General features: G+C 34.1%; 2 protein-coding genes across 2 annotated transcripts; both read right to left on the reverse strand.

The window, feature by feature from the left end:
* Nucleotides 1-75: 75 nt before the first annotated feature.
* Nucleotides 76-1141, reverse strand: LOC133703366 (stress-response A/B barrel domain-containing protein UP3). The gene has a single exon (XM_062127847.1). It carries the CDS (start codon nucleotides 1113-1115, stop codon nucleotides 288-290), a length of 828 nt encoding a protein of 275 aa, XP_061983831.1. The 5' UTR covers nucleotides 1116-1141; the 3' UTR covers nucleotides 76-287.
* A 5463-nt stretch (nucleotides 1142-6604) lies between these two features.
* Nucleotides 6605-10935, reverse strand: LOC133703360 (G-type lectin S-receptor-like serine/threonine-protein kinase At4g27290). Its single transcript, XM_062127838.1, has 7 exons — nucleotides 9555-10935; nucleotides 9005-9142; nucleotides 8641-8798; nucleotides 8230-8440; nucleotides 7617-7854; nucleotides 7401-7551; nucleotides 6605-7118 (listed from the first exon to the last, which is right to left on the reverse strand). Exons 1-7 carry the CDS (start codon nucleotides 10831-10833, stop codon nucleotides 6813-6815), a joined length of 2481 nt encoding a protein of 826 aa, XP_061983822.1. The 5' UTR covers nucleotides 10834-10935; the 3' UTR covers nucleotides 6605-6812.
* Between the last annotated feature and the right edge of the window lie 2772 nt (nucleotides 10936-13707).

Below are 13707 nucleotides of genomic sequence, written 5' to 3' on the forward strand. Positions count from 1 at the left end.
ACGATTTAGCTTTATTACATCGGCAACGTCAATGAAATTAACAGTAAACTAGATGAATGAAGTAAGGTAACGCTGTTTCAGACAAAAGACAAGAAGCTAACTATAATAGAGGGCACGACAAGAGCCGGAACGAAGAGACGAACACTGACCTTGATGCTACACCACCAGCAGCAAAGCACAAACAAAAGAAAAATTCCAAATTCGTTGGCATTACATTATTAATTTTTATGGAACATCAATCCATCCAAGAACAACATAAGATCTCAAAGCCTAAAAGACAACATCAATCAAACTCTGGAAGAGGACACAACATAATCAAGAACCATAACACTTTCCAGATAATCTCTAACCTTAGCTTTCTCCAAATTCGCCAACTCTTTCTCCGAATCCACCGCCTCCAATTCACTCAATCCACGAAAAACAGCTAGTGACGCAATCGAATAACCCTTGGCTCTAGCAGGGGAGAAGTTCTCTCCGCAACTGATGTGATCAATTCCTCCAAATGTATCTTTAATCCCCTGAATTACTCCCAGTATCTCATCTTTCACTTCATCCCCTAATCCCTCTTTTAACTTCAAGAATGTTAATCTAATCGCGGACCCAGAAGGTGGGACCAATGAATCACCGCCGTTGAGATCACCGGTGACCCAATCGACAGCCATGATGTCATCGCAGATTGGTAGAACCGATTCTTTAACGACTTGAACGTGGGTCGGGTGAAGGGCATAAGCGGAGAGGTTTTCTTTAGAGGAGTAACGGCTGTGGAGCATGTGAGTGAAGGGAATAGGTGAGGACTTGGTGCGGTAGAGAGCACCGGCGGTTAAGTGGAGTACGGAGTCGAGTGATATCAGACGGTTGAGGGAATGAATCATGGTGTTGATTTGAGTGGGGTCGGTGTTTTCTTTGACTTTGAAGAGGACTATGTGTTCAATTGTTTGGGGCGGAGTGGATGACGACGACATTCTGATTTGGGATCGGGATGCTGAAGCAGAGTAAGGCTTCTTGGGCTTGAAGGACGAGAAGAAGGGGTTGAGCTGGTGTTTAGGGACGGGAAAGTGGAGGTAAAATGGTTTGGCAGAGAGGAGGCTTGCGGCTTTCAGACACAACATCGTCATGATTTGTGGGGACGTTTAATGTGGTTTGTTTGACTATTAATTTAAGGTAGTTTCTGGGCCGTTTATCATCCGCTGATAGGCTACGAGAACTTTTACTATCGTATCACCTTTTTTTTTTTAAGTATTTTTATATTAAGTATATTAAAATAATATTTTTTTATTTTTAAAATTTTATTTTAATATTAACCAGTAAAAAAAATTAAATTACTTTAAAATACAAAAATAAACGGTTTATATGTTATCAAAAAGAAAAAAATGAATTTTAATTTATAGTTAAGGTTGGAAGATTTTTTATTTTTTTGTTAGAAGTTTCATGGACTCATTGAAATTCCAATATCAAATCAACTAATAAGAATTATTAATTTTTCAATTCCTAAATATTTTAAAATTTAATTAAATAGAAGTTTTTAAAAATAATTTGATATAAATTCTACTTTCAATTTTAAGTGATGTCACTTACATTACTTATATTTAAAAGTACAAATATATTAATCATAAAAATTGTAGATTATCGTATCAAATTAAATATTATAAGTAAAGAGACAGTATAAATTACGGAGCTCATTATAAAATAAATAAATAAACAATTTTATGTTTTTTTATGAGTCAAGCGTATATCATGTTTGAATTTTATAGATTAATTGGTTTATCAAATATATTTTAATTGGCTAAAGCATCTTAAAATTTTAAGGTTTTAATTTTTTTGTGGCTTTCTAATTCAATTTTTTTAAGATTATTTTTTTGTTTTCAATATAAACGATTTATGTGGTATCATTTGAATCTTATAATTTGAGTAAAATATTTGATCTCATTAAATCATTTTAAGAGAGTTTCTCTTTTATCAAGCTTCAAAGTTTAGTGACTCACAAAACTTTTTTTTTTCCTCTTACTTTGAATAAACTGAAGGGAAATATTGAGGGGTGATTAAAATTTCAAGTGTTACATTGAAACAATTAAAAATGTCAACTACCTGCCACTCAACTTGCGCCTGCTGGTATTGACTACGCTTCCTCTCATACCTCTCTCTACTCGCATCCTTTTTTTTTTGGTGTTTTATTATTATTATTGTTATTATTATTATTATTATTGTTATTATGAATGTCCGGATCAGTTTATATGCACCTTAACTAATCTTATGGGTTCTGAAATTAATAACCATGTAAACTTTCAATAACCTTGAAGACAGTCAAACTTGTAACCATTGAAAAACAAACCTAAGACCTGATTAGTTGATGTAGCTTTCAAGATTGGTGTATTATTGTTTTTACAAGTCATAACACTAGCTCTCGGCATCTCGAATGATTATCCTACCAATTGTTTATTCTGTGCTTAACAACCCTCACACTCAAAATAAATTCAATAACCCTTTTCGCTTAATCTCAAAGCAATTAATTTTGGATGTTGGTGTCACAACCCGATTCACGGATCCATGACCAGAATACAGATAAGGTCTTTTTACCTAAAATTTCATATTTAAGTAAACCCAAACTTACATATGAAATTATTTTTTAAATAACTCAATTTAAGCTTCCAAGAACATTATTGCCTTAAACTATTTTTCTTTCTCTTTATTCTTTCTCCAAGAATAACTCAATTTATTCTTTCTCTTTATTTTTCAAAACATCACAGTAGGTTTCAATAAACCGGTAGCTTAAAGTATATGAAGGTGAAGGACTTAGAACCTCCATTTTCCTTTCTATTCTTCATGATATTTCTCTTTTTCTTCTTTAAATTTCTAAGATATACGAACCTGAACCTGAATTTTTTGCATATCTGTCCACTTGGTAATCTTGATGTTTCTAGAAAAACTTGATTAACATCTAGTCTAAGTCTTTTTTCGCCTGAGATTCTTTTTTCTACTTTGGCTTTCTGTGAACAGAACTTTAAGGACTGGTTTGATGAATTTAATGATTTACACGTTACAATTCCACAGAATTATCTATAAATCTGCACACAGGAAACTTGTAATGAGTTCTGTTACTAAGAACACATTGTAGAGTCAGAATGAGACTCCAGTATTGCAATCTTCTCTTTGTTCCCGAGAGAAATTTCTGATGAAACATTGTGACATCAGAAGATGCTTTGCCTAAGCCTAAACTCTTTATTACAAACTTCTTACAACATTTTATTTCAGGAAACAGGGGTTATAAGATAATAATTATATATAAAAATACGAAATATGTATCAAAACATTTGATTTAACTAATATACTCTTATTTTATTGACTTAATCCCTCAATATTCAAAGACCGAATCGTGATAAAAAGACTAAAATATAAAACCTCAAACAATAAGGATCTAATGTGCATGACTTGAAATTATAGGGCTAAATTGAAGTTTTCGTGCATGTGAATAGTTAAATTGAAAAATAGCTCTGTTTTTTATTGATATTAATTTTGGTCCTTATTTTTTCAAATTGTTCCAATAATAAACTAAAATTATATTTTGTAAAATAAAATTCTAGTTTAACTTTGAAATATTTTATGACATACTGAATGAATAAGTAAAAAACAAATTGAAATAAAACTCAACACATAAAATCATGTCAACATATGTAACGACTTGGCCCAACATGCTATGTATTGTCCATTTTGGGCCTCCCAGTCCATCAAATTCCAGGGCTTCTACCCAGGTTCCCCTCATGGTTTTGTTCTTGACAGCCACGCATGGCTCCAAAACACGTACAACATGTTAGTAACCAGCACTACTTATAAAGCCCTGGCTCTGGATGCTCGCTTCCAATATGGGATCTTACAATCCCCTACCTTAAGACGAGTCGTCCTCGGTTCTAATACCAAATGTAACGGCCTGGCCCAACATGCTATATATTGTCCGCTTTGGACCTCCCAGTCCATCCAATTCCAGGGCTTCCACCCAGGTTCCCCTCACGGTTTTGTTTTTTGCAGTCACACATGGCCCCAAAACGCGTACAACATGTTAGCAACCAGCACCACTTATAAAGCCCTGGCTCTGAATGCTCGCTTCCGATGTGGGATTTACAACATAACTTCAAATGATGAAATTGAAAAAAACAATTTCAATAACCATAGTGCAAATCTCGATGACTATAAAAAAATAACCATAGTGCAAAATAATAAAAATTTATAGGATCTAAAAGGAAAATGTTACCTAAAAGGGGTAGAACATTTACTGTAGCTTTTTTTTTCTTATCGTTACTCTATATCGATAGTCATTGTGAATTGGAATAATAAAATTATGATTTTGCCCTTAATAAAAAAAAACATAAATAGCCTTGGAAGTGGGAGGGTAAAGTGGTTTTTTTGTTGTTTTGTACATAGTAAAATTAGTAATATACCCTCAAAAACCAAAAATCATGGGTTGGCAAGCAGGGGTGTTTTCTATTTTTTTTTTCCATTTCAAATGCACAATAAAATTACCAAAATACCCTTGAATTAAAGTTATATTTGCCTAGGTCAAGGCGTTTTACGTCTTTTCTATTTGGTTTTGTTATTATTATTGTCAAGTCTCTATTTGGTTTTGTTATTATTATTGTCAAGTCTGATCAGGGGCAACTTAGTATTTAGACATGTATAAAATATAAATTAATTTTTAAAAGTCAATTGTTCATGACATTCACAAGGACACATGTGAATTATCTCATAATCTTTGTTCAGCGTGTACAATATCATTCGGAGGCCAAAACTAGACTTCCACGATGGCGTTTTATTTCTTATGGTGTAGCCTCCATTAATGGGTAGCATATTTAACAAAAAAAATGTTGCTTTTTTACTTCGATGGCCATTTCTTTTTTTCTTCCTTCTTTCCTCCCTCCTCCTTGATTTAAAAGCCTTCCCCTATACATTTTCAAAATAGCCCTTCATTTTTTTCTTTCAAATTTGGTCCCTATTTTTTATTTCTATTTTTCTTATTTTAAATATTCTTTAGAATTGAGATTCTTTTTCAATTTAACCCTTCTAAGATTTTTTTACCTTTAAGATTTAGTCCTTATTTTTTTACTGTTAAGCTTTTTTTAAGCATTCTTTTAATTCAACCCCTTTTTGAACCTGTTTGACATTGTGGTTGTGGGTGGGGTTGATAGTTAGCCACAAATATTAATGTTTGGTTAAGTTAAAAATGGAGTTTTGTTTGGTGGGACCCACTATAAATTGCGGTCGTGCCTCAGGTTTAACAAAAGCACAATTTACGTGCTTTGCAAACAGCAGTTGAGCCTCCATTGTTCACGTGAACAATGGAGAGGTGGAGAGTTAATTCACTCTTCATTGTTCTAGGCCGAACGAGTTCTGGCCCAAACCTAAATGCACTAGATTGGGTCCGACCCAGTAAAATAAAAAAAATTCAATAAAATTTCTCAAGTTTTGTGTTTTATTCGAAAAACTAGTGTTTAACATTATTCAATGACACTAAATAATTACATTAGAAGAAGATCCATTGATGATGTAGCATTTGCAGAATTTGATCGCAATCCCAATTTTACTCCTGATGATATTTTACCTGATATTGTTGCACGCTCAGGAAGCTATGGAAACTGTAGTCCTTGTCGGATGGATTTCGTATGTGATGGAATTGCAAATAGTTTTATGAAACAATAAAAAAAAAATTATATAAAGTATTGTTTATTTCATGATGTAATAACAGTAGTTAAATCAACAATATTTCAATTAAAAACCATCAATATTAATGTCTTTTTTAGTTATTTTATAACCTTAATTTGAAAAGCATTTTTAATCAAACACATTAAATTACTTTTTGTTCAATCTCAATTTCAACCACAGTTTTAACTAAACATATATTTTTCCAAACCAACCTCAACTAAAAATACATTTTATAAAATAATTTTTTTCAAATCATAACCATAAAAGCTACCATAATACCAAACACACTAGTAAAGTTATCCGATAGAATTGCCATGTAACCTAACTATTATATCAATACCAATTCAAAAATAATTATATTTTTTTATTAAAACTTTTCTTTTCATTTAATCTAAATTTTACGGATTTATTCACTAACACCAGAGTCAGGAATACCGTATTTTTTTTGCTACGCAATATTTACCAACATCAGAGTTAGAAGTATCCGTAGTTGAATATTCATTGACACCAAAGTCAGGAATATTACAAGCATACCATCGGTAGCATAGTATAACAAACCTTTAGCAATTTAAGACAAAATCAACAATGTAGTCTACCTTAAGTAGGATGCTTAAGAGATGATAATATCTTCTGTTTTGCGTAACCAGTCTCGTGCCATATAATCTTTGTTGACTAATAAGGGTTTTTAGTGACTATAATACTAGGTGGTGACTCCTTAAACTAGACCTTTTTTTATCAAAGATCGAACAAAATATCAGAAACCTGTTCTTTTCATGAAGATTAATTTTTAAAAGGTTGTGGCGACATCGAGTATGACAACAGCCAAGAGCCAAATTAGAGAAAACACCCTTAAACTCCTCGGTGCCCACCCCATTAGAAGTCCTAGCTGCCGCTTCATCAGTTGATAAGGTAGGAATTTGATGGAAAAAAACTATGACTTCATTTAACACAAGGTTGAAACAAATAATAGTAGTGCAAAAATAAATTCCCGTTCAGGGAAAAAAAGATTCTGGTTGCATTGGCTGAGCAATGTGCCTTCACCACATAACATTGGAACTACAGCTTCTAAGATCCAAAATCAAACCCATCAAGACGAAACAAAAGATATGAACACAAAATGGGATCTACCTTGCCTGTAATAATGTAATCGAGCATTTGTTAGCTGAATAATTTGCTGTGCCCTCGCTTGTTAAACTTGCTTCAGCTGGATCCCTTTCAATAAAAAAACCTGGATGTTTAGGCTGAGGTAATGTATTGTTATTACTCAACATCAAAACCACATATGACATGTCTGGCCTATCTTCTCGATTATCTTGAACACAGAGTAGAGCCACGTGAATTGAACGTAGCACTTGAGATAGATTGCATGCTTCAATTATTGATTGCCTAACCAGTTCCATAGGCCTCCCTTCTCGGAATAGTCTCCAAGCCTAATAAACAAAAACATGTTACCAATAGCAGATTTGGTATCTAGAAGTAAGAAATGTTTCCATTGACACAATGTTCTCTAGACTCTGAGATCCAAATAAAAAAAGAGATGTGTGTCCGACATGCTTAACCTTCTCAGAATCGTTTTCTTTTCAATACTTCTTCATTTCTTTTATCAATGTAAGGCGTACTATCAGTAGACATGACCAAGCTTATGGAAACCTGACACAGGTTTTAGAGTAAAGAGAAATGATGAGTCGAAGTAATATAGTTTTGACACTTACATGCCCTAGAAGGTTGAGATTGTGTTCTGGATGACTGAACCCCCTGTTCTTATATCCACTCACTATCTCTAGCACCAATACACCAAAGCTGAAGACATCCGATTTTAAGGAGTAGAGCCCTTCAGTTGCATACTCCGGGGAAATGTACCCACTGCATGTATTCAACGAATGTTAAGGTTGCATTTGCAGAAAATGAAGGAAAATCATATAACTTACTATGTTCCAACCACTTTATTGGTATTGGCTTCAATTTCATTTCCTCTAAAACTTCTAGCCATGCCAAAGTCTGAAATCTTTGGGTTCAATTCGTAATCCAGTAGAATATTGCTGGCTTTCAGGTCCCTATGAATTACTCTTAGTCGTGAATCTTGATGAAGATAAAGAAGTCCACGAGCTATTCCATTGATGATGTTGTACCGTGTTGGCCAATCTAGTAGCGTGTTCTCGGTTTCATCTGCACAATTATTTTCTCAGGTCAGTACATTATGGTCCATAAATGTGTATGAAAGAAAACAAAACAGCTTGTGATGATTAACACTTGAAAAATTTGAAGTTATAATCTCAAATAAATAAGGTGGCAGGTGTGACAAAGAAAGTGGAGGAGATACTTCCCACCAGTCCTTTGTCATAAAGGCTATAAAGGAAGCTCAACAAATGGTTGTTTTTGGTGCTGTTGGCAGCCTCCTTTTCCTCAGAACTACCAAACTTAATTTTAGGTCTTTTCTCAAAGCAGTACTCACAGAGACTTGTTTTCTGTATTAGTACAAAGTCGGTGATAAAGAAGTATGATTACTAGCATGGATTTGTACAGGTTTTGAGAGATTCTTACTGAAAATATAAAAGTCCAAACTTTTGTTTGGCAGGAACTCATAGATTAACATCTTTTCATCCCCCTCAAAGCAGCATCCTAGAAGCTGCACTAGATTCCGGTGCTGAAATTTCACAATATACTCAACCTCAGTCTTGTACTCGCCAATTCCTTGTCTCGAATTCTTAGAAAGCCTCTTCACAGCAATTTCTCGCCCATCTGTTAATGTTCCCTGCGAAAAATCACTCGCTATCCTAAGTAAATCATACTTTGTCTAGTGAAAGTTGGGAATCATGATGGGATGTTGCATATTACTAGCAAACCTCATCTGTTGGAACTCATTCCAAACGGAATGCCTTTTTCAGTCATGTGGTGATAGGAGTTTATATCATGAATTTGGAAACCATCAAGATATTGTTTACAGATTAGTACCTTGTAAACAGACCCAAAACCCCCTTCTCCGAGTTTATTGTCAACAGAAAAATTATCTGTTGCACAAGCTAAAGTATCCAAATCAAACACATGTAGTTTTAGATCTTCCTTTTTGTGCTTGTTGTTTGACCTTCTTTCCAAAGCACCAGTACTTTTTCCTGCAAGCAGAACTGGTGTGTAAATAAAAAAGAAGCAGGAGATCTCTATTTTTGTTATAATCAAATTTCTTGAAGACAAAGAATAACAATTTGCGAGCACCTTGGAATACTCGAAATCAAATTCTCAATAAGGTAAAGCTCCTTTATGTAAATCGAGGGATGGGGCGATAGAAGTGGTTAGATGTTCATGCTGTGCAGATATATACCTTTTTTCTGATGCTTCCTTCTCCAAACATACAAGACCAAAACCAGTCCAAGCAGAAAAATTCCTGTAGAAAAAGTGCTTATTATGATTATTTTCTTCACATTGGAGTTAGCATTGATCTCTGCACCGTCACCATTATCTGCACCATAAGAGAGAGAAACTGAAGTTAAAAAACTGTAACAGGAAATGCAAAATGGCCATTGTATGTTTTTGGTTAGTAATTACTAATTAGAATGCGTGGGAAATTTTCTTCAGCTGATGGAATCCTTCCACTTCAGTTATCAAATCAGTCTATGATGTTAGAAAGTGATAACAGATTCGTAAATTTTCATGTTTCATGTCATGTGATGTTCTGTAAAACCACAATAGGATGGCCTGAAAGAAGTGGAGGAGGCAGAAATTTTGCTTTTAATGCCATTTGATTTCTATGCTACCTATTGCTTGAGCAAATTTAGTATTAGAACCAATCATTTAGGCAGTTAGGCAAGTCAATCAATGACTCACTACAATTAAGAAATTTTGAATTTTCTAGTCTGAGGATAAGTTCATACCTAGTTCTATTGCAGCCATCCTGATATAAATATTTTGCTCGTTTTCAGAAAACCTTCTATTATCAATGAGGTCACCAAACCAGAGCAAGCATCCACTTCCTCCACCCCTGATGTCCATATTTGAATATGCTGTACAGCTGCAGTTCTTCAAGCACGTGTTCTTGCATTCCTCAAGATCCAAACTCTTGTCAAACCATGACGCTTTTGTCTCCGGCATCTTCACTCCAGAGAGCTTTCGAAACCCATCTCCAGAACAATTAAGTGGAGTCCTTCTAACACAGCCACTTGACCATACTGTCACGGCCCAGTCTGTTGGAACTTTTGGTACGAACCCATCCAAGCATTCACACACTGGAGAGCTATGAATATTGCATAAACCGTTTGCACCACATAGTGCATAGCGATCACAATTATCTGTGTTTGCTGTATCATAAAGCAACCAACTTTGCGTTCGCTCAATCCAAGCGAGGCTCGGGATATCGCCATTCTGATCTGTCATGAACCTCCAAAACATTGACTTATCAACAAGACTTTCTCTGTAGAATATCTCCTCCTCACTAATAACAAATTCAAATTTGAATACGGGATTTGGTTTCAAGTTAGGTATCCCACTGAACCGCAGGCCATCCCATGGCCCTGATCTGTACTTCATTTTTGAACCTTGCTTCAGAACCAACTCAGGATATCCGTAAGGAATAAGTATACAAGTAAAGTTACCTCTGGAAGGATCATCTGGTGACTTCCACGATGTCATGTACCACTCCATGCCTGTTATTCTATTCCTTCCAAGCTTCATGCCTGGCAATATTGTATCAGTTGGATGTTCAAAACTCTGCCACAAGGAATTTTCCAGGCTATCACCCTCCTCTTTCACAACAAGGTTTCCTGAATCCAGAAGCTGAGCAGCTGGATTAGAAGCAGATCTCGATGAGTTGGAAGACCAAATTATGGTCCCATTCTGATTGAGAATGGCAAGAATTCCCAAGTCAGTTAGCGTTAAAACACCTGATGAATCATTAAGGGGGGTCTCTCTATTGGCAACCCAAACTATAGTCACGACAGGTATCTTGCCATACCATATCCCCACGTATCGGTTCTTGGATTTTCCAGGGCTGAAAAATCCCAACACATAGGTTCCTTCAGCTGAAACTATGGTATCACCATCTCTAATAGAGTGAGTTGTGTTTATGGTGTCAGTAGCTGTTCCTGTTTCGACAATAAGCAATAAAGAGGAGCAAAAAAGAAGTACAAGAATGCAATGTTCCGTTGGTACTCCCATAGCTTTTTTTTCTCTCCCTGTAACTCACTTTTTGATATTGATGGCTGCCATAGACGGTGAAAATGTTCTTGCTAAAAACGGCAGGCGCGGTTAGGTGGGACGTCCCTTCGTAAACCGCTGACTATGCAACTGTGTTCTAAATTAAAATCAACATGGCAATTTACTCAACGAACCGAAATATTTCAATGAAAGTGTTTTGTCCAATCATTTCGTCCCTATACTCTTCAAACGTTTTTATTTAATTCCGTTAATGGCTTTTGATTTGATTGAATCCCTGTACATTATGCAATATCTATGATGTGCCCCTTCTTTAAAGTTGACTATTAGGGAGCAAGATTGCACCAATAGATTATTGACTTGTGTCCATATCTAATAAAAAAAACATGTATGTATGTATGTATATATATATATATATATATATATATATATAAAGGGTTTGATCACTTAGACCCCTATAGAATGATTACTTATAATTAACTTTCGGCCCCATCTCTTTCACATTTGGTTTTTTTACCTTTATATATATATATATATATATATATATATATATATATATATATAGAGAGAGAGAGAGAGAGAGAGAGGAGGTAGATGGATATTTATATATATCCCTTTACCTCCTCTCTTTAAGTGCTCTGGCTCAGTCTACATGTCAAAAAATCTATAGTAGATTAGAAATTCACGATATACTGTCTGCCAATTTAATTTTTTTTAATATAAAAAAAATATTAGATGACGACAGTATTTTTAAAAAAGTAAGGTTATTAACTTAATTATATCCAATAAAATTGTTTAATTTTATTATATGATTTAAATCGAAAACAACGATAACTAATGAGCATAAAAAACACCTATCAATAATTAACTAAAAAATAAGTCATTAATATCATACATATAAGGAGAAGAAAAAATAGATTTTTAGAGATTTGCTGCCACTCCACTATAGACATCTCACATGACCGTAAGAGTTTGTTGAGATGGTTCAAACTCCATAGCAAAATAATGCAAGATAACATCAAAAGAAGTTGCATGGTTCGCTAAAGCAATGCCCTAGAAAAGCAAATTGAACAAAACACAATGAAGTGAGTATTTGACTATATTCAATTAATTAATTCTATTTAATTCAAGAATAAAAATTATTTTGAGAAAACATATTTAATAAAAAATAAAAAATAAAAAATAAAAGGACCCTAGATGACCCAACCAAATAAAAAAAAACAAGGGATAAAACAAAAAATGTAGAAAGCATATATAAAAAAAACACAGAGCCTGATCTCCAATAAAATAAATATCAAATGATAAAATTAAAAAAATATTAGCTTAAAATAATGATAAAAAAAAAACCAAAGCAGCCCCTAGCGAGCGTCCTTAAACTAGCTTAGTTTCCCAAATTGCAACCTGTGAAATTTTAAAATGGACTTAACCAAGAAGCTCAAATCCAAATTAACTTAATGTCGAAAGATAAAATTGAGTATAAAAAAATATCAAACTAAAAGATTTGGCAAAGCAAAGAAAAAAAACAACAATAAAAAAATGAGGACAAAATCTTATAGGAAAAAATGATCGAGGGTGAAATCGCTAAAAAAATAAAATTATAAAAATTATCTCAAATGATATTAATAGCAATTAAAAGAATAGAGACTAAATCTGACAAATAAAAAAATCAAATGAGGATGAAAGTAGAACTAATTTTGATTTTCATAAGGTATTTCAAATAAAACAAATAATTGAAGGTAAAGATGATGAAGGTTTTGCGAGTTATTCGGTTTTTTAATGATGTAATTTAAAAAAATTATTGTTTGGGTTCAATTGCGTTATATTGAGTTAAGGTTTCTATGATGGAAGATAAGGTGCATTGATGGGGATTTTGGTAATTAATAAGTGTTTCTACAATGGTGAGTTGCTGATGATGGTCTAAGAAATTAGTTTGTTTGGTTAAGATTGTTATGCTAATTGTAGCTTGTAATGTTTCAAGTGAAGAAGTTTTGATCAAAAGAAAAGCTTTGTAATGGTTGATTGGTGATATAGGTTGTTATCATTGTGGTAGGGAAGTTGTTGAGGTTTTCTATAATGGTTAGTTATAACTTGGGTGTATAGGTGGGGGTATGACATAGATGAAATTTGGACATATTGGTGAATGCTTTTAAAATGGCTTGTTTATGGGATGTTTAGGCATAGTGGTGAGCATGTAGTTCATATTGGTGAAATAGGATTTCAATTTCATATAAGTTATGGTGTTGTTATTGACAAATTTAATTAAGGTTATGTTTCTCATTTTCTCAGCACAATAAACGCAAGTGGTTTTGGCTAAATGTGTTTTTCATTACATTTCTTATTGTTGTTCATATGTGAAGGACCAACATTTATTGTTTATATTTGGAATTGTCCTTTAAAAGGATGACCAAAGAGGGGGTTGTGACCCATCATCTCTAAGAGCAGCTAAGCATTGAGCTCAAACTCATGTTGTTTGGTGAGCTACCAAACTCATCATCTTTAGGTTCAGCCAAACACTGAGCCCAGACGTATATGAGTATGGCAAGCTATCAGACCCATCATCTTTGAGTTTAACCAAGTGTTAAGCCCATATATCTGTGGGTTTGACGAGTTGCCAGACCTATCATCTTTGGGCTTAGTTAAACGTGGAGCCCTGATATTGATGGGTCTGGCAAACTGTCAAACCTATCATTTCTGGGGTCAACCAAACGCTGAGCCTAGACGTATATGGGTGCGACAATCTTCCCAACTCACTAATGTTAAGCTTGTGCTCTTTTTAAACTTCAAAAGAATTTTAGAGATATATTTTATCCTATAGGTCAGAGATATTTTCATCCTAACAAGACATATATTTTGCTGATACTTGAGTCATTTCCCCTC

The sequence above is a fragment of the Populus nigra genome, chromosome 9, assembly GCF_951802175.1.
Source record: "Populus nigra chromosome 9, ddPopNigr1.1, whole genome shotgun sequence".
Classification (NCBI taxonomy): domain Eukaryota; kingdom Viridiplantae; phylum Streptophyta; class Magnoliopsida; order Malpighiales; family Salicaceae; genus Populus; species Populus nigra.